The 27,159-nt window shown below is 40.0% G+C and overlaps 1 protein-coding gene across 1 annotated transcript in view; it reads left to right on the forward strand.

Annotated features, from left to right (window-relative positions):
- Positions 1 to 1,620: 1,620 nt before the first annotated feature.
- kcnh7 (potassium voltage-gated channel subfamily H member 7) overlaps positions 1,621 to 27,159 on the forward strand; it is a gene marked incomplete at both ends in the record, with an annotated part of 30,814 nt that continues 5,275 nt past the window's right edge. The window contains 9 exon segments of the mRNA XM_079170264.1: positions 1,621 to 1,696; positions 2,110 to 2,340; positions 11,922 to 12,077; positions 16,234 to 16,671; positions 17,355 to 17,566; positions 19,648 to 20,073; positions 22,313 to 22,712; positions 23,074 to 23,273; positions 24,681 to 24,933. Of these exon segments, the coding sequence (XP_079026390.1) occupies positions 1,621 to 1,696; positions 2,110 to 2,340; positions 11,922 to 12,077; positions 16,234 to 16,671; positions 17,355 to 17,566; positions 19,648 to 20,073; positions 22,313 to 22,712; positions 23,074 to 23,273; positions 24,681 to 24,933 (2,392 nt within the window).

The raw sequence follows: 27,159 nt of genomic DNA on the forward strand, positions 1-27,159 counted from the left end.
AGGGCGTTAACATCCTTCTATGTCATGATGCAGATTTGTCCTAACTAGTCGACTATGTCAGAAATGCTTTTGCAAGATCAGGGCTGATTCAAAACAGTAGATGGCGTTTAGATCTAAATTACACCAACCAAGCTGAAAACAAGCTTGGTTGTACATGTTTAAGTGTTCCCTATACCTCTTTAACTTTAAAACAAACAAATTATTTAGAAACTAACTAACTAACAAACATTTTAGGAAATCTGCTTACTGAGAGTTAGATGAAAAGCTTGATACCACCTTCATGTCTGTCAGTACAATTGTTACGTCCCCATTCGGTTGGTCCAGGGAAGGATTAGGGACGAACGTAAAAACAACCCAAATGATAAACGAATAGCCCATGTAGCATAAATAATATTTATTAAGCTCACGTAAAGTCAAAGATGAGTGAGTCTTAACACAAGATTGGGAGAGGATGGGACAGGTGTGGTCATGCCAAACAAAACTTGGCCTAACTAACTAACCTCTGAAATCAAACAAACCAAATGGCTTCTATAGCTTATCTAAATGTGCTTGACCAAAACCCAAATACAGATGAGACACCGATCAATAAGCCGAGTGTATCTAGAGACACAGAAAATCTACTACGTGTGTGCCAATGTACAGGGTACCCCAGACTCACCTACTGTCCGCAAACTCTCACCACAAACACTAACAAGTTCAGCTCTCTCAGCATTGACAGTGTGAAGTGAAGTTCCCCCTGAACGCCGAGGCTTCCTGCCTTTATCTGTGTCTCTCTCTCTCTGCCGATTGGCCAGCCTGCAGCACGACCGGCCCCCACAGGTGGAATCCAATCAATTGATTGACCTGTTAGGAATAGGTACGAGAGAGAGAGAGAGAGTCAGTGTACTATAGACTGTATGTAGCTACATTGTGTGGAAGTAAATGTAGACCAAAATTAAAGCCTATATTTAATGCTTAAAAACCATAACGCGTGCGTAGATATATAACGTCGCATTTTAAATACATTCACCAGAGTATATGCTAGCTACAGGCTAAGCAGAGCTTTTATAGTATGTAACCACAAGAACACAGTGTACTTTATCTCTGTGCACTGAAAGTGCGCTAAATGAAATGATACGTGTTTGTTAAGGCAGCGCTAAATTACTAAATTGTATGGCATAAATTACTTAATAAACGCGTATATTCCGATAATGCTTGGTCTCGGTGCACGAGGCTGGGGTTTATCTTTACCCGAGGTGGAGGGAACTAAGTCCCATGGGAGCAACGTCACTCCCCTCGGCATATCAGCCACAGCCCGCTGTATGCGCCCAGCAGAGCACCACAGAGGACGTCAGGATCGCATCCATCCTCAACGCGAAATGCTTTGCGAACAGAATATAACTAGAGCAATCCTCCCCGATTCCGTGCGTTTCGGCGAGGAGGCATTCACATGCTCCGGCATACAAGCGGGCTAAAGAACTCCTCGGAGAAGTGGGAAGGTAAATTCTAGGTGGAGAGAGTGCTCGCGTCGAGCATGGTCTCTGGTAAAGAGAACGTCACAAAGAGCCAACATCTGTAACTTTGGGATTTACTTGTAAAGGCGCTTTTTACTGGAGATCGTGGGATATTCTTTTTGTCAACATGCCTGTGAGAAGAGGTCACGTTGCGCCACAAAACACATTCCTTGGAATGATTATTCGGAAATTCGAGGGTGAGAGTAAGTATCTTCTTGATTTACAATTAATATTACCTGATATACTACAACAAATATATTTTAACAAATTAACCTTAAGGTAGAAATGATGAATGAAAACATGTAAGGCCATTTTGTTAAGAAATAATTATTCCCATTAAAAACATTTTATGGGAATAAAAATGTTTTTTATGGGGATAAAAGCATTTAATTTGTTGGCAGACTTTCTTTCATGTGGAATGCAAACCAAAGACTTGGCTGAATGTTGAGTTGTATGAGATTTGCTGAACAAAATCATCATTGCTTTTTTTCTATACAGTGACAGTGAACCTAATCAACTTCATTGCTAATTGCTTTTATATGTTAGCTGACCCCATGTTGCTCTGAGGTCAGATTTACCACAGCAGTACTCATTGCATACTTTTTATTCCATGCAGACCGGAAATTTGTGATAGCCAACGCCAGGGTGGAGAACTGTGCAATTATATACTGCAACGACGGTTTCTGTGAGATGACGGGCTTCTCGAGACCGGACATCATGCAGAAGCCATGCACCTGCGACTTCCTCCACGGCAACCTGACGGACAAGGAGGCCATAAGCCAGGTGGCCCAGGCTGTGTTTGGGTCCGAGGAGCGCAAGGTGGAGATCACCTACTACCGTAAGGATGGTGAGTAAGTAACCTGATACGACAGTGTCGCTGTCGCAGAATACCCGTAAAGTCTTTTGTTCCGTGTTGCTCCTGAGAAAGCACCTGCTGCAGCTCCTCACTATGTCCATCACTCCCTGATGTGGCCTGTCAGCCTGTTACCAACCAGCCAGAGTCAGTTACAAGATGTGTTTCAGATTCAGACATTACCCCTGATAGAGGAAAAAGGGGTTGACAGTTGGCTCTAAAATAACTCCTTGTGTAAATTTAAGCCAGAAGTATTCATGTCGTATTTGGTGAAAGTAAACCGATACATATAGACTAACTTTGATCCTCCTCATACATCAGCAGGTTTATGAATACGGATTTGAAAATAATGACCTTGTAGAGCAAATAATCAACATATCATCCAAACAGAAAACATCATGTGATGCATATAACATCCACCTTTAAACAATAACACATTAGAAAATAGTTGTGGTGTGAAAAATTAGTTTCGTTATATGCATTACAGAAGAGGTGTATAATATGCAAAAGCTCCATGTCCAAATGTGTAAAAACACAACGGTAGTAAAGTCTGGCTGCCAAAATGATGGTGTGTGGATCTCTTAGTTTTGCATTGAACGTATAGCATGAAGCAGTAGGTGCGATGTCAAGTGATCCACAGCTTTTGTGCTTTGATGGACAGAGTGAGGGATGGTGGTAGTGAGACAGAGCTCACCTGCTGTCCTGTAAAGTTCACGATGTTCTCTAAATTTATCGAAAATACATCGGCTTAACACTTTTCAAATTTGAACACATTCACAGTGTATTTGAGCTCCATGACGCACTTAGCCATGTTGTGGTTTGCAGCAAAGGTGTACAGCAGCCTTAGTAGACAGCGGATCAATCCTATAATCTGTAAATTGCTGTACATGTGGTAGACTACAGCATTGCCAGTTTTGCATAAAACATGCTCTCCTTTTAATGCTAGACCGGTGTTTGTCATTCCTTTTTGGCCAATCCTAGTGTCAGCATGAATGGTGCACTGGTGAGATAGCAATCCTGAGTCAGAGAGTATTAATACGATGTTACCGCTCAGTGGCATAAATCCCAGGACTGACCACCCCCTGCTATGCTCTCACATGAGGTTTTTATGGTCAACCTGACATAGCTGTACAGAGTCAATCCAAAAGAACTCCTCTTATAGAGCATCACTTTATAGAGCTTTTTTAATTTTAATTTTGTGCCAGCGTTTGCACCAACACAGGCCAACATTTGTGTTTGTATGCGTGTTATTGTTAACTCATATTTTGTTCTCTGAGATAACTTCCAAGTCATATTGTATATGATACAATATGTATCATATACAGCAGTATATGAGGAGTCTAAGCTAGAAAATAAGAGACGTAATATTTTATTTAATCATAAGGAGCCAGGGCTTTAATTTTTAATTGTGAGTTAGGTTAGATTCTAGGCCATGGATACATGTTTGATCTGCCATCAGCTGCCATGTACTACTTTGGGTTTGATGTGTTTTTTTGTTTGTTTTTTGCTAATCAGGAAGAAACCAAGAGCCAGCTGCTACACTGCTAAAATAGATTGTTTCAGAAACCTGCAAGACAATTACACAAAACACTCCAGGGTCTGTTTGTGAGGGCATGAGCAGCTTGGTTTTTGACAAGTAGGATTTTCAAGCAACTTCATTTAGTCTCCCATCTTACACGCATATGCTGTACTCAATCGAAGCATCATGTGCATGTAATGTTTAAATTGTGGCGGATGAGAGCTACAGAAAACCTTTCCGACATAATCGTTGCTCTGTCTCTTCACAATCCTCCCCGGTGTGCATCGCAGCTTCAAGACACAACTCTTAATACTCCTCAGAGGAATTTACAGTGAGCGTGTGTGCTCATGAATATAGATGTCAAGGCTGACAGTGCAGTGACTGGGAATGAGCAGCTTACAGGGTAAATGCATTACACTGGTTTGGAGGGACACAATCTGCATGCTCCCACTGCTATGTGGGAATGAAAGATTCATGTCATCCTTGAGAGGGATGGCCATATTGATTCAAGTCGCTCTACGAATTGAAGCTGACGGGTTGAAAGCGGATGTATTTCGTGTCTCCTCTCCTAACTGTATTTCAAATTATCAGTCCTCATGCAAATCACTTAATCCCTTGTATTAAACCCCTTCCATTTTCCATGCACCTACTGTACGTCCCAAATCACACAGGCATGTTTAAAAATAAAATAAAAAATCAGCTCAGATATGTTACCACTATTCCCTGTTCTATTTCTCCCTGATTTTACAGAGGATACAGTCACTCTAAACACTCGCTGAATTATGATCTATAGACATGCCTAAATGCTTTAGTCTTTTGAGTAATTCCAAAAGGACATAGTGTAGTTTGTTTTTCCTCTCCCATCAATAACTACAGTGGGAAAATAATAAGTTTTGAGATTTGAGGAAGCCGTGTGACATCAGGAGCAACAAAGCTTTGTCTTTTCTCACTGAAAAGGCAAAAAGTTAAGCTGCTTACATGCTTAAATATTAAAAAGTAGTGGAACAATGGGGACCGTGGGAGCGCAGCAAAGGCCTTCAGCATGAGGACAATTTCATTTTGTGTTCCCCTCTATGTGAACAACCAAGACGGGTTGTGAGAGAAGATACCACAGACACAGTCCTCCTCCAGCGATGATACATAATCAATGAGATAAATGCTTTCCCTTGATGGCTTTGTAAAGCTATCCTATACCAGAGGGTGTAATAATACTTTGTACCTGAATGAGTCTTAACAAAAGGAAGCTGACACCGTGCAGAGAGAAGTTAAATGGCTAATTGCTATATAACAGTGGCAGCTCAGCTAACCGTGCTGAATGATCTGGGACATGTGGTATGCGTGGGTGCAGGGTTTCATAGGTGACTCCCCACTGAGGGGACTGAAGGGCCGTGTACCCCTGCTGAGGGTTTAGTGGCAGGGGTGCCTACAGTGCACTAGGTGTTCTGCAGGACTCTTGGGTAACCACGCTTCAAAAGAACACATCCATTTTTCATCACGCTCAGCCCTCTTTGGTGTCTCGCAGTATGAGGTGAAACACATACAGAGCTTTCCTCATCATGTTTCATCTGGTAGATTAAAATCAGCTTGTCCAGCTAGATGTTGCAAATTAAAAAAAGCCCAGTGGCGATTTCCATCTTTGAGCAATGGAAAGTGTAGATAACAAGCTATAATTTATACTCATTTCAAAGGGATGACATGGATATGGTGTTATTAGAGATACATTTGCATATTTATTTTAATGGATGGTTTGCTGCCATTGCTTAATTACGTTTTAATTACGATGTGAAACAGGTATATTGGTAGCAAGGAGGAGCAGATGGAGCAATGAACACCATATGAGTACAGGTTTAACTTTGCATTGGACAGGAATGTTCATCCACGGGCTATCTTTAGCTCCTGGGATGCTTCTACTGGAGGTGGTAATCTAATATTCCTCTCCATACCATCTGTGTTTTTCTCTTAATCAGTCACTGTTTGCCAACTTACATTTTATTTTAGCATCCATTGCATTCGATCCGCCAACATTTGCGCCAAATTAAACAGAATAAAAGATCACAGAGCGATACATCATGAATTGATAAATGTAAACACAAATAAAATGTAGTTTGAGCCGGAGCTGCCAGTTATCCCTGATGGCTTTTGAGACACTGATTGAAGATGAAATTAGGCCATGCTGTGTAGCTTACAGCACTCTCGCTGAGGCGAGATGTTGCCACGAGGCCCAAGGACTCTAAACAAAGGGTTAGCTTGCATGGCCTCTCCCTACATGCCCTACTGCCGATTGGCTATGCCCCAGTAACGTTGCGTATTGGCTTAAGCAGAATAGCCCTAAACAGGAAACATGTCAGATTTCATTATACAAGACGTACAACCAGGCAGTAGTCTGCGGCTGTACTGTTTAAAAGCTCCAGTTGTGGATAGTAGTTTGGTAGAAAGATGCAAAGACAAAAATCAGCGCTCAACAATATTAGTCATGTTTTTCCCTAAAGCAGATCAGCTGATGCAGATTAATATGAAACCTCAAAACATGAATTGAATAACAGGGTTTAAAACAGAGCTTCTCTTTTTGAAATAAGATTAAAAAAATGTATAGTGGCACTTCTACATGAATAAAACCAGTTCTACTGTACGTATTTATTTATCTTTAAGACATCTAACAGGTTCACCACAACTCTGTTCGACCTGTGAGTCATTATTGTGAGAATGTCCAAAGGATCACTTGATTAAGCAGCAATGTTTAAATAATTGATGATGGAAATAGAATCTACAGTAATGAAATTTCCACCATGAAAAGGGAGCTAGTCTTAATACACTGTACATTCATTCAAGCAGGTGGTAATAACATTTCTTGGCTCACAGGGTAACACTCTACCTAAAGGTCAGGGAATTAATTTCACTCGCCAGTACAAATTGCTCTACTATATAATGATGTTAACCATGTCCAGCAGCTATGGCCAAGTTTGAAAGATATTATGTTGTCTTGTTGACTGATGTAGAAGAGCAAGGTTGGATAGCCTGAAACCCAAATGTTCAGTAGTTTTCAGTGGCACACATAGTGTACGCTACAGCTCACATGTATACATATAATGGGGTCAGAAATTAATCTTGTCGAATGTAAAGGTTGAGAGAGGATTCCAAAGAGCTTTTTAGATGGTACAGTGGAGATAGAGTTAAAAGCACATGCACATGGACGAAACACTCCATCACCATCACCAATTGGACAAGACATATGTCACATTTAGGGAAATAGAGCGCTGCAAACAAATAAAACAATTCACCAATTTGAAAAGACATATTGTAGACACATGTAGAAATATCACACGTTGTACAGAACACAACAGAGTTACAACACAAAACAAAGTTACCGGGGACAGAAGAAATAGACAAACATTTGATGTTAAATACAGCATGTTCAGGGCTTTTCATCAAAAAACACTGTGGCTGGTGGTTTTACTAGCCACTCAGCATTTTTACTAGCCACAATTTTGTTGTCGGGAATTTACATTTTATTTGATTAAAACTGACTATGGTGTGCTACAATTTTTTTTAAACCAGATTTGCAACCCTTTTAAATGTAAATGACCACTGTAAACACCCTAATGAAGACATGAAATGCATATAAAAACACTACAGTCCGACCTCGACTTAACAACAGTCCACTGGTCCAGGACTGCTCCCACCTTCACCCCAGATTTCGGTTTGCATGTCTAAAGCTAATATCTCTGTTCATATCAACTATACAGGGGAGGATTTTTTATCTAACTCACCTGTTTGAATTTCATTAAGGTTTAAATTAGGCATAATTAAGGGCTTTGCCCTTTTGAGTAATAGGTGGGTGCCATCTCAGGTCGCTAGCTGTCTCTTCTGCTGTATCAATGATCCAGCTCTTTTCCCATTTTTAGTTAGGCTGTGTCGTCACTGCCAAGATGGCGACGGCTGGAGAGCTTTGAGCTTCACAACACCTCTTCAGAAACCTATGGTTGACATCATGGAGACTACATCCATATCTTATCAATTCTATGCTCAGAACCTGTTGTACATTGTCTTTATGCGCATATATGTAAAGGACAGAACATAGATTGACTGGTAAATTGCCACACAGAACCACGTGTCCATCTCTTGCTCCATTTTACCCTCACTTGTGAACAAGACCCCAAGATACTAGAACTCCCTCACTTGGGGCAGTGACTTAAGTCACCTCTCAGCCTGGGCAACTCCAGAAAAGGCCAGAGTCCAGCCTCTCTCCAGGAGTTTGGTTTTAGATAAAGTGCTATGCGGAGGTGAGCCCAACTTTACCTAGTTTATATAGCTCCACCTCCTGCACCAGCTCCAGTACTATCCCCAACAGAGAGGTGACGTTCCACATCCCTAGAGCCAGTCTGCAATGCCAGGGGTCGGCACACCTAGGTTTTGGTCAATGCCTATCGTTGCGAGTTGTGGGCCCACAGGGTGGCGACTCCATGTCGATTTTTTGGGCTGTGCCCGGGCGAGCACTTCGTGTTAAGGCCCGGCCACCAGACCTCCTGCAGACAAGCTCTGGTTCCAAAAGGGGGCCCTGATACGCCCCTTTTACGGGTAAGGTGGTACAACTTTAAGTAACAAGACTGCGTTTGAAATGCACTATGATTCATGATGGTTTATATCTCCAGTACATGTTGTGGTCATAGTCGTACATTATACAGTACATAGCTTCTTTTACAATTGTAATTTCCCTATGAATTGGAAAAAGACCATAGCTTCTCATGAGTTTTGTTCAACATGCTGCTCTAGCTGAAAAGTTATGTCTGCCAAGGCAGTTAGTCAGTCAACAGGAGGTAGCATCACAGATAGGATCCATTCCATCTGTTTTTATTCACATAGTATTGTATGGCTTGACTTGAAATGCATAGGTTGGTTTAATTGTATCATAACATAATGTTAGGCAATGACATTTGGTTGAGGCTCTCATAAGTCTTGATGTACATGTCAATAACAATATTTTGAATCACCATCAATCATTTTGAAGTCATCATGGAATGTTATGGATCTCAGTTAGTAATACTAATGGAATAAGGACATAAGGACAATAAGGACAATGAAAAATAGGGGGAAAAAAGTAAAAGCTTTGGGTTTACATTATTTTCCCACCAAAATATCATTAGGCTCTTGAACTTTGTTGGAAGTAAAAAATAAGATGAATAACACAGTTGTTCCCACAGTCAATGGCTGGGACTGTCTTTCTTCAGGTCATGAATAGCTCTGCTGGTCATATGACATACCACCACGGATTTTAGCTGGAGGAAAGAAAAGCACTCCTTGTTTTATTCGCAAGAAGTTTACAAAGTCATAAATAATGTAGTGGTGAGAACATAATCAGATTTTGCGCTGCACAGTCTGCTAATATAACATAGCAGTTATAAAGAAGCCTTTCCTTTGATCCATTTTTGGTAGAGGTGACATTCAGCAGGAGACCAGATGAGAGGGGACCCCCTTGGCTTAGCCTTTAAGCATGACCATTGTTTTCCCATCTGGTAAGGTAAACTCTAGCCCAGAAATATGTCTGCTGAATTTACCATCTTGGCTGTACACAGAGCACAGTTATATGTACACTAGATCGCTGTAATCATGTAATACAAATATTCGCATAGTGTATTCCTATTATCTCGTTTTTCAGATGGGTGATTTAGGAGCTTATTATTTCATATTTTTTGCAGCATTTCATTCACAACATTTTTTTAAATTTTTCTATGCTCAGGGCTGCATTCAGTAAAGTTAAGAAATGAATATGCAATGCATGGGTTATTGCTCAATTCAGAAAATTGAAGAGTTCCCTGTGTTATTTAGAGTTGAAGCACCTCACCCGAAAAAAGGACAACCAGGACCCCCTTCTGGAATCAAACTCCCCCCTTAGACAAGACAAGAGCAGGAAACAAAGACATCATTAATGTTTTTAATTAATTGAAAAGGGTGGAACACATCAAGTTACAGTAACAAAAGGGTGTCATATTTTCATGCAATTATGTTGCCGATCCATCAGTTTATGACGTAATCTCTCATAGAGGAAGAATTTGGCTATTTCGTCCACCCATTCGTTCACTGATATACTGTATCTCCTTTAGTTTTCCAGTGACGCAACACTGGACAACTTTGCCAAATGTTGTTGTTAACTTTATTAACAACAACATATGTTGGGAAATATGTCATTTGCACATTCTGGTTGAAAAGCAAAGAATATGTGGTTAGAAATATGACATTAGAAATACAGTAAATATGCAATGTTGTTTGTGTAAACTTGTACTCAAAACTAATCTCAATTCCTGCCGGGAACCGTTGTTGCATGCCATTCCCTAATTTACTGTCGCCTCTCCAATTTTAAATAAAGGAAAAATGCCCCAAAAATAACATCATTGAGCGAACATTTATCAAGGGACGGTTTTAAGGATTTATCACTAACAATATTATTTCCTGCAGCCTTTATCAGATAATTAAAAGTCGATACTGAATAAATCTCTCACTCACTCTGAAAAATGAGCACATTGTTAATTCAAACAGATCAAAGTCAAAAGGGCTCCTTTTTATACTGTATACGGGACAATGTAGAATTAAGTGAAGGATTTCTGGGAAATGCAGGAAAGTGCTTTTTATGAAAAGGGGATTGGATCCCAGCTATCCATCTCTCTAAGCACTGCTCTTCTACTTAACAGCATAACTTAACCAGGCGCCCATGACAAGATGTATGGAGCATAGACCTGCTGGACTTAATATCCACATACAGCACATACACATGCTGTACTATGTATTCACATTAATTCACACGATACTGTTGAAACATTGAATTCTACCTGTTTTCTCAAATACTGTTCATTTTTTACTTTTTCCATTGTCCTGAAATGACATTATCATATTGTCAGTGGTGACAATGCAGCATCACTTCTGTGATTTGATGCGGAAATCCTTCCAACAGAACTCTGGCATGTTGAGGCAGACCGAGATTGTTATATTTAGTCAGACAGCAAGTCTACTGCTAATGAATGCTGCTGGCAGGGTGTCTGTGAGGCATGCAGAGATTACAGGGAACACTGGTAATATGTGTCCTCTGTGAGTAGGAGCAACACAACAGACAGAAGGACAGACGGGCCTATATAGAGTTGCAGTTAGTATTAGATATGTTAATTTCATAGATCAGATAACTTAAACCACTAAAGATATTGTAAATATATACTCTCTATTACACTTTACTTTTTGAAATATATATATAATGTCGTTTTTGATTGTGTGCTGATTAATTCCAAGAAAGCTTTCTCTCGCACCAGACATGGTCACTGTAATATTGTATGTCAAGCTGGTTGTATAGGAGCTATTGTGTTCTTGTTTAGGGTCCAGTGAGTAGCTAGTTTCATTGGCGGGCAGTTGTGCCCTCAGGCATCAATAGCTCAGCTATAACCAGTTCAGCTGATAAATTGGTATATTCAGGGCTCAAGACTAAGTTTAGATCACGGATTGGTTTCTGCTCCACCTCACACAATGTTCGGTTCGAGTGATTGTTCCTATGAGCACATTGCAATTCTCTAAATTGGCTGTAATCTGTGCTGCCTGTTTGATCTATTCGACTAAACCCTGCTGTCTGCACCCTGCTGTGGCTCTCGCATTACATTTGTCCAAGTCCTGCTAAGCTTAGTCTTTTCCATCCTATGTCTTGCTAATTAAAATACTTGTAGTGCATCTATATGGCACATGCAGCACACAGGAACTCAGACACAAATACACTTTGTTTAACCACCCCTGGGCTCAATTATTTTATCTCTCGCTACTATTTCATTTGCTCTGACATGCAGGCATTGACCTTTAAATCGGTTCAACTTCTCCTCTGTTTTCCCAACATTTATGTGAAACCAGAGGGAGGTGTTAGTCATTTTTAGATTTCTGTTTAATTAACATTCTATATAATGGCCGCTAAAATGACTTGGGGTTGTTTTTTTTCTATAGATTTAGGTTGAATAAAGACATCTTTGGACTTACCCTTTTAGAGGTGACTGGCAAAAGGATAATGAATGATTCTACTTTGTTTCTCTTTCAGGGTCTGACTTCCAGTGTAACATTCACATAATCCCTGTGAAAAATGAAGAGGGCATGGTGATGATGTTTATCTTAAATTTTGATTACATCGTGGATGAGGAAAATGACCACTCCACAGACAAGATAAGCCCAACATCCCCTACAAAGTCAGATCAAAGTGAGTATTTGATATACTATTCCCTCCTTACTATGATATAAATGCACCTGAAAAAGCATGGCTACAGAGAGGGACTATAAAAATAGAAATGGGACCTTTTTTTTTGTCGTCGTTGCTGTGGCATTTTTATTAGTTGAAATTTCATTTTCATCCCATACCAGTATTTTCTAGGTAAAAACGTCTTTCATGATCAAAGCTAAAAAAAGTCATGATATGATGCCGTACCAAAGAATTATGCATGGCATTGCATTTGTCATTCATTTGTCACATTTTCTCTTTTTTTTCCTCCAAATTAAACCTGTGCCCATTTTATGAAATGGCACTAGTCCTAAAAAAAAAGTTCAATAAAAATAGCACTTTACATCTGTTAGACACTAATTAAGCACTAGAGATTTTTATTCCGTTCCCTGAGATGCTCCTCCAAAAGTTATTACCAGCTTCTATTATTACTCCACAAAAATATGCATTATTTAAGTTGCCAGTACAATGCCGTTTACAATGATGGAATGAACCGTGTGCATGCAGGGAATGAGCAGTCTGCTTACATAACCTTATCTTGTTGAAAATGTTGAATTATTGATCGTTATATTTGTTTCATGTCTTTTTGGAGAACACCATATATATAGCATTTATTTTTGGATGTGTGTCAGTAGGTGTAAATGTCAGTGAGACGTTCCAGCTCCTCTCCGACCGGAGCTCAGCTATCCACTTCCCTCAGCATAAATTCATCCAGGGCACTGGCATTTCACTTGTGCTGTACTGTGTGTATGCATGCACGTTATTTTGTGCATGCATGCATATGTGTGTGTGTGTGCGTGCGTGCATACATGTGTGTGGTTTCTAATGTGTGAGCGAATGCCTGTGTCCGTTGCCCGTTGCTAACATTGCTAATCAGAGTTGATTGCTTGTGACCATGCTACAGTGAGGGGACCTGTGGGGAGATGGGGTAGAAAGAAATATGATGTGACTTTTGATTAGAAAGAGTCTTGACTACATGCACACATCACACTTTAAGTATGACCTTACTATTATCTTTATCTTTGAGCATTCCTTAGATAGCGCCAGGGCATAAAAGTGTAATTTTACGCTATATTGGGTTTGACGAAAGACTCATGCTAATGATTTAGCTTTGGCGCTGCATACTATCGTACTATATTATGTAAAAATACCATATTCAGTGTTTCTTAAGATGTGTATAAAAAAAATGCATGTATTCAACAGCATTTAGACCATAACTAGATACTTAAAATTGACACTGGCGAAGAACTTCATCAGGTTGTCAGGCACAGTGACACGACCGTTTACATGGCCAGAGGAATGACTTGGACATGTCCCTGCTTTCAAAAATAAATTCAGTTATTGTTTAGAACATTCCCAAAAAGCCTAGCCATACATTTTGGTGTAGCGGCCTATTAGAAGTGATTTTTGGACATTGGGGAGCTAATTATGATCTACTGTTGACAGCAGGCAAAAAGCCCGCAGGTATCAGCTAGCACAATATTGAGCCTGGACGATAGTAATCCCTCTTTCCCTGAGCTGCCTTCTAGAACAAACCATTCAGCAACTTCAATATGCCTGTAAGGCCCAAAACCTGAGATAACATACTTGCAAATTACTCAGCAGAAAGATACACTGTTCAGTGCACAGAGACTTCTTTCCACTGTTCAACAACAATCAACAACATTAGAATATATTAACTTTAAAAATAGAGGCCCAGCCGAGCCAGTTTCTGTCAATATGAAGGTCCACTCCTGGCCCTTTACAGATGTTTAAGCTCCTCATCTTATCCCTAAGGGTGAGCACATATACTCCCTGTGAAGGGACGTTATGTTGGCTGGTTGTATCCACAATCTAATAGTCTGAAATACTTATATTATTATATATATTATTTGGGGAAAGACAGGTTGACATGTTTCCCTCAGTATTCGGAGAAGTTAACCCCCCTTGTAAGACATTCTCAGTCATCCAAATAATGGAGTATTAAGAAGTCCTAAATCAGGCAGCTGGTGTTGCTGTTTTATTCTTGAAGACATTTCATCACTCAACCAAGGGATTTAACCAGTCTAGTCACTAGTGGGGAGCCCCAAGTAGGAAGACTACTTTGAATGATTCACACTTAAAAGTCACGTGAGGTGTCATTAAGGCCACTTGTGAGCTGTTTAAGTCACATGGCAGTTATGTGTGTGCCATCAGAGTCCCATGAATTGAGGTGTGAAATAGTTTAAACCACCTCAAAGGAGATGTAAGGACAGCACTCTACGCTGCTGATTTTTCAGGAAAAAAATGTCTTTTGTCAAAATAGCAAGATCTAGCAAAAACTCCAGAGCAACACACAAAGAAGCAAAGCTGGGCAGTCATTCAATACAAACAGTGAGTAGATTGAGTGTCCAATCAAAACAGGATCCCATGTTTTTCAAACCCAGAAACACACTTGTCCACTCTCATGACAATAAACCCCAAATACAAGTTTCAGCAGGCTCATTATAAACAAAATGGGACACTGTGCCCTGTTTTTCTAAATTAACAAGATTATTGTCTTAGAATTCAGAGAAAGGTTTTCAAAAAGCTGCTCTGTTTTTCTGAGTGAAAAATCCTGTGAGAAGCTCTCACCTATTTCATCTAATAAATAAATGTGCCCACGAAATAAATAAATATGCCTATCCTATAGCCTAATTCTTACGTAATTAAATGAGACAATATATATACAATTAAATGTATAAATGAGTCAAAATAGTTCAATAAATATGTTACTTTTATTAATTTTAGGGGAATATTGGTTCATAATTCCACATTTATTTCCAAGCTCTTATTATCTGTATCTAAAAGTAAAGTTTGGCTACTGTAAGTTTTTTTTTTTTTTTTTTTAACATGTGTGTTAGTGGTGATGTCATTGTAGAAGGGTTCGGTTGTGGTCATTGATAGTACCGTGATTTACTTAAACCACTCCAAGTACAAACTGCATCTGATAAGGTTTGATAGCGCTAGACTTTTCCATACTACAATATTTTATTCGGGGATTATATAAACATTCAGCCAGAGCAACAGTCAAGAGCATTGATGACAGTCTCCCTGCAGAGAAGAGACAGGAAGGTTGTCCATATCTTTTGCCAGCTCAGGATGTTATTATGTTCATTTTCAGGAAACCCGTTGAGGGTCATGGCTCTATTGTAAGCTGCTATAGTTGTAACATCAGCACATTTGGCGAGGGAATGGAAACAAATGGCAATGACGTTATGTAAGGAGGCTGCGGAGAGATGGGTGCCTCACGAGTGAGGCAGGGTTCACTTTTCACTTTCTTTCCTCCTTCTATTGTTAATGAGCCAAAACTGTCCCAAGAGGTCAATAACATTGGCTACTGTGTCCCTTGTGGAAATGTGGTTTCGATACAAGAATTTGGTGAGGCGTAATAAATTGATTGTGCAATCTGCTTTCTCACATTCTCATGGGCACTGAAAGGAGATGATTTGGCAAAAGCACATCTGTTTTGATCGGTCTTCATTTTCATAGTTTACTGCACTGATCTGCTAGCACGGCAAATGTTTAACACTAGACAATAAAATAGTCTGCCAAACATTGTTTTGTTAATTAAAAGACATGAAGCTTGAGTTACAAAAAGATTACAGAAATGTGATCCCCTGCTTGTCTGGGGACAGACACTGCATGGATGTCTTATTAAAGATTGATTTGCATTAAGGCCTGCACACTTGAGAAACCAGAGCCAAAATCTGTTGATCTCATATGATCGGACATGTTTCAGAACCTGACTTTGTTCACGTTGGGCCTCCATGTACTATTTTCTTATTACTGTTGTCGCTGAAAGGGGAAGCCGATATACCAAAATAACTTTAATAATAATATTACTTTGCGAATTAATTATACTACTTATACTGATCGATTATCCTTCAGTCAAAAAAAGGAGTTTGGTTCTCCTGGTTCCACTTTTATGACCTTTGCAATTGATGAAAATGGGTCAAGCATTTTATCAGTTCTAAATTGTATGTTTCAGTTTCCGTTTTCCCTCATGTCTTGTAGGCAGCATAAACGTGTTATCTAATCATGGCTTTCATCATGTAAAAAAAATGATTATGGGATGTTTTTATTTTCCGGTGCTGTATACTGACTAACAAACTTTCTCATAATGTTTCTCACTTTTTAGGGAGAAGTAGATTCTTCCGCTTCCGCCATGCCGCTTTGAGCCTAATGAATACCAAACAATCTCTTCCGCAAGAGGACCCAGATGCTGTGATGGTGGACCCGCCCAAAGAGAATGAGGGATCAGTAGCCCTGCGGAGCTTCCCTTCACCCACCAAGAGCATTTGCAGTCCCATTGAGACCAATGACACGCATGGCCTCATAGGCTCAAGCCACCACTCTTCCCAGGGTAGCGTCGGCCCTGAACCACTTGGCCATTCATCCCCTAAACACATCTGGGAGAATCTGTACCAAACAGAGCCACACCAATCTTCCACCACCCTCTCAAACACCTTCCCCAGAGGCAGCTTCAACAGCATGAGGCGAGCCTCATCTGTCCATGAAATGGAGGCCTACAGCTCAAATTCCAAAAGCATATTCAAGGATCGTCATACCAGTGACGGTATGTACAGAACTGCAATATATAAGTAGAACTTACAGCTCCAGCAGCAATTTGTGTAAAGCGCCCAACTGGCCCATACATCCCATTATGATTGAGTTTGCATTAGAAAGCAGACCAGTGTTAATTCGACCATATGTCATATTGGGTCATTTTACTCTTATTTTGTATTAAATATATATGTATATGTTTATTAAAAGGTTTCTTCTTTAGTTGCTCTGTCCACAAAATGCTCCCTTTGACAATGTCACAGGTAATCATGTATTTTACTGATGAACCATGACTCTGCTGTTCTGGCGCATGACTTTCAAGAAAGGCAATCAGCAAAAATGCTCTTCATAGATCCACTTTTGCTGGATCAGTTAAGTGGGGTGACTCCACTTAATTATGTGAAATTATGTTTTCATAAAACAACGTTGGGATTTTGTCACATCAGCCTCATAGCTGCTCTCATCATGCGCTAATCAAAGCATTGCTTTTATAAAGTATCATTATGTCACCCTATTACCAAAACATAGAAATAAGGTGAAGCATCCTTTTTAATATTTATTAAGTCTAAAAACCAATATCCTTATTTCTCTAATGTATTAACTGTTAATCCTATCAAAGTATACATTTGAAGTATTGTGTATAGGATAAGATTACCAATGGTACTAATGTGACTGTTATTTGTTCTAAACCACCAGGCGCTTTTAATCATGTGAAGTCCAGCCTGCTTGGCTCTACCTCTGAGTCCAACATCAATAGGTATAGCACCATCCACAAGATCCCTCTGATTGCACTCAACTTCTCTGAGGGGACCGATAAGAAGCCTCATTCTCCGCCAACACCCGAGACAACCATCATAGCACCGAAGGTCAAAGACAGAACCCACAATGTCACAGAAAAAGTCACGCAGGTGAGTCACTATGTTCCACTTTGTTTGATACAAACTCTTCAGCCATCATCACAAGACCTGGGGTTTGATTCTCAATAATCCTTGGTTCTGTATTTCAAAGAAAGCAATTGGCTGTGTTTGATGGGTGGTAGCTGGCAAAGCGATTATGTCTTCATCACTGCACTGACTCCAAATGTAGTCATTTGATGGAGTACCTCGAAGGTGGGTTGTTGGATAGCGTGGGACTCTGATACACAGCAATTTCCTGCTGGCAGGTCATAAAAAACAGCTGGTGACCCCATGGTTCACCGAGGTAACGCATGACTGCATACTGCCCATCCAGGTCAAGAGTGGAGGAGAGACATTAAGGACACGAGTGAAGGGTAATTGAGCATTCCTAGCTGCAGAGAAAGTGAAGATAATATTGAGGGGGAAATGGGAAAATTCGTACTCTTCAACATCAGCTAAGAGTAGTTGTTTGAGGGAGGGAGACAAAGGACATCCCACTGATCCCTCATAAAAGAATTCATCTTTTTACTTGCATGCCTTCTGCATGGATTCTTGCTCAAGGATAATGCAGCAGGAGACACTTCCTGGACACTTCCTGTCACAGGGGATACCTAGTCGCACAATTCCCTGTTCCCAAGACCAGCAGCACAGCTGATGCCAGCTTGCCAAGGACAGCTAAGAGTGCAGGCATCCAACCGAATTTTTATTAATGGATGCCTATGTTTCACCGGCTTATACATTCAATAGAAAGTCAAAAGTCATTGAATAGCTTGAATCATCCTACTAACTGGGGTACCAGCAAACCACTAAGGTATACTTTTCATCATATCTCACAGGTGCTTTATTCTATCATTCCAGTTGTTCATGACTTTGTTCCTAATAATTTCATGTCATTGTTTTCTGTTTCTGTTTTAATTAGTGCTTCTTCAACAACCCTTTTTTATATCGATGTATTTGGGTCCTTGGGGACCCCAGTCAAAAGCAATGGAAAAAGCATTTTTGATAGCTCTAATTGTTTATTAACCTATTGTATGTTAAACTATCCCACACTAACAGGGGTGTTCTGTCAGTCATTCTGAAGGAGAGAGACACAGATGCATCAGACATAGATTTCCTCATGTGCTCTCTCTATTTTCGTCTTATACAATATGCAAATTAACTGTCACTTTCATAAAATAGAATAATAATGTGTTCCCAGGGCCCCCAATCAATAGTCCTTGTATGTTTATTATGTTGGTAGGATGAGAGTAAAACACTCTACCTCCCTGTTGACGTTAGTTTGGAGTTTTGAGACACCGCTGAGACGTGAACACTGCATCTACTTCCTGACTGCTAGCATGGGAAAATCCATAATTCATGTGTTGAGGATATGGGAATGCTGAAATTAATAGAGAGACCCGCCGCCCTCAACCTAACTCCTGCACTATTTTCTGTCCTCTCTCTTTGTCTGCCACTGCTTATTAAGCCAAAAACAGAGGACGGCTTGGCCTTCCTGAGCACACTGAATTATTTATCATCCAGTCAGAGTTCATTCACATGGGGAAATTAAAACATTTTTGTTTTGTTTACCAAAATATATGTATACAAATATCTATCAGCACAGTTTATACAGCTTTTCTCCAATTTATCATTCATACAGTAAAGTACTTAAACTTTTTACCAAGAATGTGGAACAAGTATGTGGCAGTCAAATTATTTATGGAGTTGGGACATAGTCAATCTACTTGTCATTCTGGAGTGGCTGCCTTTACCTAATACTGTTTGACTGCAGAGCACTTACCTTTGTGTGTCACAGTTGCTGTTAAATCAGTTTTCTTGAAGGCTTTGAGCTAGCTAAATTACCTGGTGGGCTTCAGCAATTAGGATCATAAGATTTAAGTATGAAGGTGTCTTTAATTCAATTATCAGAAGGATTATCAGCAAAGAAAAACATCATCAACATCAATTTAGACAGGTGACAGAAAATACATTGTTCAGTGATCCTATTCAATTAAGATGTTTATCCAAAATCAATTTAAGTGACATGTAAAGTTGGAGTCGCGTGATCAGGTGGTTTCCCTTACTGTCCTGACGCTCTCTTACCACTCCCCCAGGTCCTGTCACTCGGAGCTGATGTCCTACCAGAGTACAAACTCCAGACAGCCCGCATTGACAAGTTCACCATCCTTCACTACAGCCCCTTCAAAGCTGTGTGGGACTGGCTGATCCTGCTGCTGGTCATCTACACAGCAATCCTCACTCCCTACTCTGCTGCTTTTCTTCTCAATGGCACAGAGGAACAGAAGAGGCGTGAATGTGGATACTCCTGCAGCCCTCTTAATGTAGTGGATTTAATGGTGGACATCATGTTCATCATCGACATCCTCATAAACTTCAGGACCACTTACGTAAACGTGAACGAGGAGGTCGTCAGCGATCCAGCTAAGATAGCAATCCATTACTTTAAAGGCTGGTTCCTTATAGACATGGTGGCGGCAATCCCCTTTGACCTTCTTATCTTTGGCTCAGGATCAGATGAGGTATGTTATCTCTAAAGAATATATTTTTTACCTGTTGTTGTTTTTTTTCTCCCAGGGAGCTTTGCTGCACATCAACGGCCATGCTTGCTCTGTTATCCATTTACTAAGTCCAGACTTGTGCCCCTGGGCCACTATTAAAGCCTGAATCTTTCTGTCTCGGCTTTGAAAGGATTACTTTAAATTGCATGTTTTTTTTCATACTTTTTTTTTTTTTTTTGAATGGTCCTCATTCTAGAATCCATTTACTCGGATTAATAGCTTACCAAATGGCAATCAATGATGCATTTATGTGAGGAGCAGGCCAACAGGGCGGTGTGCACAGCTTACATGCAGATGTGAGATGGCCATTGGTAGGCTGGCTGCCAGGCCCGCTGGCTTGTTTGTTGGTAGGATATGTCCCCTCAGGCTCTAGATCTACTTCAGTAGTTTACCGTGCTTTGTAGGCACTCCATTACACCAGAAAAGCTCCTGATTATAAACCATAATCATCTTTTCAGCCATGGCGGCTGCTGCTGAGTCAGTTCAGCGAATCACAACAAATCAGAAAGAAAATGGACGTTTGTTTCCCCCACAAGACAAAGAAATCACAAAACAGTTCTGGCAAATTTTCTCAAAAAGTTGCAAGTAAAACATATAATCTTTTGCATCTGGGAAATCAATGCAAACTATGTTACATTATAATGAATAATAATAAATATCATGTCACTGTGATAACATGCCGATACATTGCTTGCAGTTGTAGCTAACCAGCGTGGTCTTCACAATTTTCAGACTGAACATGCAACGTCCCACTCACCGGCATTCTCATTCAAAAGATAAGAAACAACTGAGACAGTGGCAGATGGTTTTCACAAAGCTTGTTTAATTTAGCAGCTTAACAAGACGGTTTTAACGCTAAAGTAAACCTTTTGATTGGAGCAGAGAATATACTTAGAATAGATTTCAATCAATATCGTGTTGCTTTTAAAACAAATTAGTCTTCCCACAAGATTGAACATACTGTGAGAGGCATTATGAAAAATTGGCACCATGTAGGGTTTTGTTAATAAGGATAATGATTATAATAGAAATAAAAAAAAGCTAAAGATTTATTTCAAGCTGTTGCACTGAATGTGGTCGGAAAGAAGTTGAGTGCTTTGTCCCAACTTGAACCTCCTAAATCTTGTACCCATTAGAGAGGAACAGGGAGAGAAGAGGGGAGGGAGGGTTCTAGTGCTGTGCAGCTGTGTTTCAGTATGAAATTGCTTCTTCAGGTACATTTAAGACTTAATTGAACTGCTATTTGATTGTCGAGTGCACTTTGCCTGTTGGTTCAACCAATGCGTGATTTTAAAGGCTTTTACCAAAACTACCAAAGAAAACAGAATACAAATTCCTGCTTATGGCACCATTATAACCAATAGATAGATATAATTTAAAGCAGAACAAAGAGAATGGTTGTTGGCTAATTTTTAAACGAACATTTAAAGACAGGTTTTGAAGGCCCGAACAACTGACTTTGTTACTGTTAACCCAGATAGAAACAGTTGTGGAAGAGCAAGTAAGATTCAATTAGTGGAGCTATCGTTAAACAACTTTAACTTCATTCAGGAAAAGAGACAGAATGAGAAAAATGTCAGCTTTAAAAAAAATCAAGATTGAAGGCGATGCTATAGTGGTTAAAAAGGAGAGTGTGCAGACATTAGCTTCATTTTCAAAGGACATTCACTAATTGTCAGGTAGATGAATGACCGTTCCAATGGGAATGGGTTAGTGCTGCTTAAACCTTTCTTGATGACACAGAAGCAGCAACGAACTCCCAGGGAGCCGCTGAGTGAGTGTTACTGCCCGTTCGGTGTTGACTAAATGAGGATTTATCTGTGCGCCGCTGGTGTCTTCGCGTCTGTTCATTTGCCTTTGGCCAAAGAGCTGTGGGGAGTTGCCACAAGGGAGTCTTTTTTCACTGTTACAGAAACTCATTACCTCAGTTTGTGAAGTGACCCTCCGGATTTGTCACTGCTTTAGATTTGTTGTTGTCAGAAGATGTGGCTGTGGTAGAGATGCAGCAAATAAGGTTGTTTCTTGATAATTGCATGACAAATGAAATGTCCCATACTGAAACCAGATACATTTATTATAATACTGTTTTATAAAAATACAGTATTATAATACAGAACTTTTGTTCAGTTAGTTTGACATAATAACATTCAAACTACTACTGCTATTACTAATAAAATGCCCTACTGTACTTTTTGTTTAGACCACCACTCTCATTGGCCTGTTGAAGACAGCTAGGCTCCTGCGTTTGGTGCGTGTAGCGAGGAAGCTGGACCGCTACTCTGAGTATGGTGCGGCAGTCCTCATGCTGCTCATGTGCATCTTCGCCCTCATTGCCCACTGGCTGGCCTGTATATGGTACGCCATTGGCAACGTGGAGAAGCCCTACTTGGAGCACAAGATTGGCTGGCTAGACAATCTGGGCGTGTCTATAGGAAAGAGATACAACTACAGCGACCCTAACTCTGGTCCCTCTATCAAGGACAAGTATGTCACAGCACTTTACTTCACCTTCAGCAGTCTGACCAGCGTGGGCTTTGGAAATGTTTCCCCAAACACCAACTCAGAGAAGATCTTTTCCATCTGTGTCATGTTGATTGGCTGTGAGTATGTTTTGTTCTTTTATTTTATTTTAGCATAGATTTTCTTCTGCTTTTATCTGGCGCAGCACTTGAAGTGGACTAAGTCATGAACTTCATTTTAATTGCATGTATGTCCATCCTGGGAGAAGGATCCCTGCTTTGTTGTCCTTCCTGAGGTTTCACCTGTTTCCCAATTAAAGTTTTTTGGGGGGAGTTTTTCTTTATCTGAATCGAGGGTCTAAGCACAGATGATTGTCTGCTGCACAGATAGACAGGCAAATTAGTGATTCATGATCTTATTATGATGATATGACTTGATTTGGCTTGACTAGACAACAGGTATCTAACTTACCTCTTTTATTGATCATTGTTTGTATTTCAGCCCTCATGTATGCCAGTATTTTTGGAAATGTCTCTGCCATTATCCAGAGGTTATACTCGAGTACAGCCCGATATCATGCTCAAATGTTACGGGTCAGGGAGTTCATTCGCTTCCATCAGATACCCAACCCACTGAGGCAGCGGCTGGAAGAGTACTTCCAACACTCCTGGGCCTACACCAACGGCATTGATATGAACACGGTGAGTAAAAGGGATCACCACATCTAACTGTTATTTGAACTGGTTAGCATGCCCAACAAAATGAACTGATCTTATTTAATGATATTAGAAATGCAGGAATATGCAAGATTCTAAAAAGAGCTTTCTTTCTCTTGTCTGCTTTTCATTTGGATTAACATCCCTACATTGGTAAGAGCAGGAGGTACATGTTTTTATTTCTTGTCATTTTCATGTCACTGTTTAAAATAACAACCCCATTATCCAGACAGTGTCAATATTAGAAATGCCATCACTTGCAGTATGCATGATTTGTGTGAAATCATCCAATTATTATAGTATATTTCATATCCTAAAGCAAATACATTATATTTTAGAGTGAATTATGCGAGGGTAGTAGCATGCACTGAAATGGCATTTTGTCTTGTTTTAATTCCATCTGAAATGTTTATTGCAATAACCTTATCAGTAACGTTTGCAGGCAACTACTATATTCCTCAACAATTCATGTGTTAATGTTTTGCTTTCTTATTACTTTTAATGTTCAAGTAGATATATTGTAATCGTCCTAAATTTGAGATTGTAACAGTGCAAGGTTTTCATTCCCATGTCATTTTATGGATTTAGGTAGAAACAAACCTCTTTCGATTGATTCAAGAAATATAAGTTTCGGTATTTAAGGCAATATCCCAAGATGAAGTGCCTACTTACTAATTAAAGCTTTACAATCCCATGTATTGGCTCCTCATCCATCAAATGATATATAATATATACCATATAGTGGGGTAAAGCATAAAAGATTTGATAATTAAATGTGGTTACTGGTCAGAAAAGTCTGTTTTTCTACTATTAAAATGAATAATGTTTTGCAGTCAATTATTTCCTTTAAGGTGGATGCATACATCAAAAGTCTGTTTAATCCATGGCTTCTACAGATGAATTGAGGGTATAAAAATGGTCGCTTCTTTGTTGCTCGCATTATATCACACAATACACTTTTCCCTAATATGATGTGTTACCGGTTAAAGAAAAGAAAGAGATAAAGCCAAAACTGAGTAGGCAGTGTGGGTTTTTGGGGTTATTTTTACAGATGACATTTGGTATGAAATCAGAAATTGTTACATCTTGATATAATTAATATGAATGTGTCTTGATTAAGAAACACTATAGTGTCCTATTACATTTGAGCTTGGTCTTCCAATACTCTGTATGACTGTTTAATGGGTCTATAACTCTCCACGCTTGTTTCCCTCATATGTCCTTATCTCTGTGCTATTGTCAAGCTAAATTACAACTTCTCTTAGTAAAAGTACATTCATCTTAACGCATTTGCTGCTCACAGCTTCCCACTGGCTCGCAGAACAATCTCTTTGAGACTATCAAACTCAATATTTTGTGCATTTTGACTCACCAATTTTCTCTGCATCACAGGTCTTAAAAGGTTTTCCTGAGTGCCTGCAGGCAGATATCTGCCTTCACCTCAACAAGAGTCTTCTTGAAGACTGCAAAGCGTTCCAAGGAGCCTCCAAAGGCTGCCTGAGGGCCTTGGCCATGCACTTCAAAACCACTCATGCCCCTCCTGGAGACACTCTGGTCCACAGTGGTGATGTGCTCACCGCTCTCTACTTTCTGTCCCGCGGCTCTATTGAGATCCTGAAAGATGACATTGTGGTAGCCATCCTGGGTAAATACAATGCCTTGTTGCTTATGTGAAGTATGATAATGGGCAACCCTAAATTAATAAGATATTGTTATGGCCGTCCTATGAAAGCTGAATAAGTTATTAGTGGATTTATTCATCTCCTTTGAGCTAAGATTGTTTTTCTTTGACCTTTTGCCAGTTTCCATCATCAGCACCAGGAATCTAGTGACAATCTCTAGTGAATAACTGCAAAAGTCACCTCCCTGTTGAATTGAAGATCTGCCAGCTGATTGTGTGTTGAATGTCAGCATCAAACCTGTTGAGACAAAGAAAATTCTTTTGCTTTTGTCTGAGCTTGAAAGAGGAAATGGGAGTTAAAAAATTATATTATTCTGACCTCAGTGCTAGTTTTGTGAGCATAAGTAAATGGAGTTAGTGCTGTCAATATTTTACAATTTAGGTAGAATATATACCATGGTTGTTTTTGACGTTTTGTTGAATTCAAATATCTGTTTACATTTTGTATGAAACGTTTTCAAAGTTAGCTTCAATCTTTGGCTTTTTGTGAAGGGTATTAATTATGTAGTTTATTCTGATTGATTGAAACATTTGAATTATTGATTGAGCTAACATCCTACTCTGCCCAGGATGCTTGATATGTTCAGATATATGTAGATGCTGCGGTCATAAGTTCAGGAAAGGCTATACAGTGCAGTTTCCTAATGGACACACAAGTTTAACACAGTTAAAGGAGGCTCCGCATGACTTGTGTGCACATCAAAGAATTAAAGGAGCAATATACGACATTCTGAGCATTAGCAGCAGACAACTGTGAGCTGTGTGGTGGAGTAATGTACCTGAGCAGAGAATGAAGTCACTCTCCCTCTATGTGTGCTGTTAGTCGTGGTTCTAGCCGAGCCGGGGATTGGTGCATGTACGGGCATTTGAGCGTGCCCCATTAGCTAACTCACGGCCGGCGCCCTGCACTGCTCTCATATGGCAGTTAAGGCTGATAACGCCTTTACGACCGACCGCGTCATCATGAAAGCGTAGCATCCAGTCTCCAGGTTCCCGTCAGCTAACGCTATTAGCTCTATCAGCACGTTTGCCATAGTTTGTACTGTTTTTTCCCTGTTAGCACCGTTAGCAACGAGCAGTCGGCATAGGCATCGCCATGTTGAGAGCCGTTGAGAGGCAATCTAAATATTCCGCATCCTGTATCTTACACCGTTAACTGAACTGCTTTCAGGTTATTGCAGCAGCTAAACCACATTGTGTTCACACGTTTTGACAAGAAGGGCAAGGTGTGACTGTCTGTCCTCTGGGCAATAAGGCTGTTCATGTGACAGGTCTGACATTTCTATTAAGTGGTTCCATGAAAGGTTGTTTGGCGATTTCAAAGAACATGGTGAAATGGCTGCCACTTTTTTGACAGCACAGGGAAATGTTTTAAATCCGCAAAATAGTGACTTTAAGAAAAGGGCAGACTAAATTGACTAAAACATTTGCCAGCTTTAAATGTGAAAAACAATTTCCCAAGCAATGTAGTGATACTGAATATATATTACTCTTATGACAATGATGAGTATTTATCTTTTACTTCACGGGTGAACCACAACCAGGTGCTGCACGCCGAGCCTGGATTAAGCTTGCCATGAGATGAATGCTCTCCAAAGCTGCAACTGACAGAATGGGGTTTAAGCTTAGCAAAAACTGCTGCATCACACAAAATCTATCATTAACAAAAACACTGGTAAAGTCACTGATCTCGTAGATCAGCCCCTTTATAATTGATACAAGTATAATGCTCCATCAGCATCATTTTGCTCCAAACTGTCCCATCTCCTAACATGGTAGTGGTCAGCCGATAGCGCTAAAGCATTTTCCTCTAGTAATGAGTCCAACAAGGCTGCCAGCATTGTACCTCAGGTGAGGAATTAGTCTCTTACACCTCCATCCAGGCACTGATGAACTAAATCCTTGTGCTGAGAGCTGCATGTGGGGGAGAGATAAACCAGTCTGTGTGAGGCTGTGCTCTGTGGCAGAAAGGTGTCTGGTGCATGCTGTGATAGGCACACTGGCAGCCAACGTATCATATCTCATTCTGCTGAACCCCTGCTTACAGTGTTGGCATTTAGTGAACCCCGGCACCAACAAAGGGATTTTTCATCATGGCCTTTAAACCAGACCTGTCTTCCTTTGCTAAATTGAAAGCAGGGGAAACTCCGGTGGTACACTACTTGACTTCCTAGAAGTTTGCTTAAGAAT

The sequence above is a fragment of the Pholis gunnellus genome, assembly GCF_910591455.1.
Source record: "Pholis gunnellus genome assembly, chromosome: 12".
Taxonomy (NCBI): Eukaryota; Metazoa; Chordata; class Actinopteri; order Perciformes; family Pholidae; genus Pholis; species Pholis gunnellus.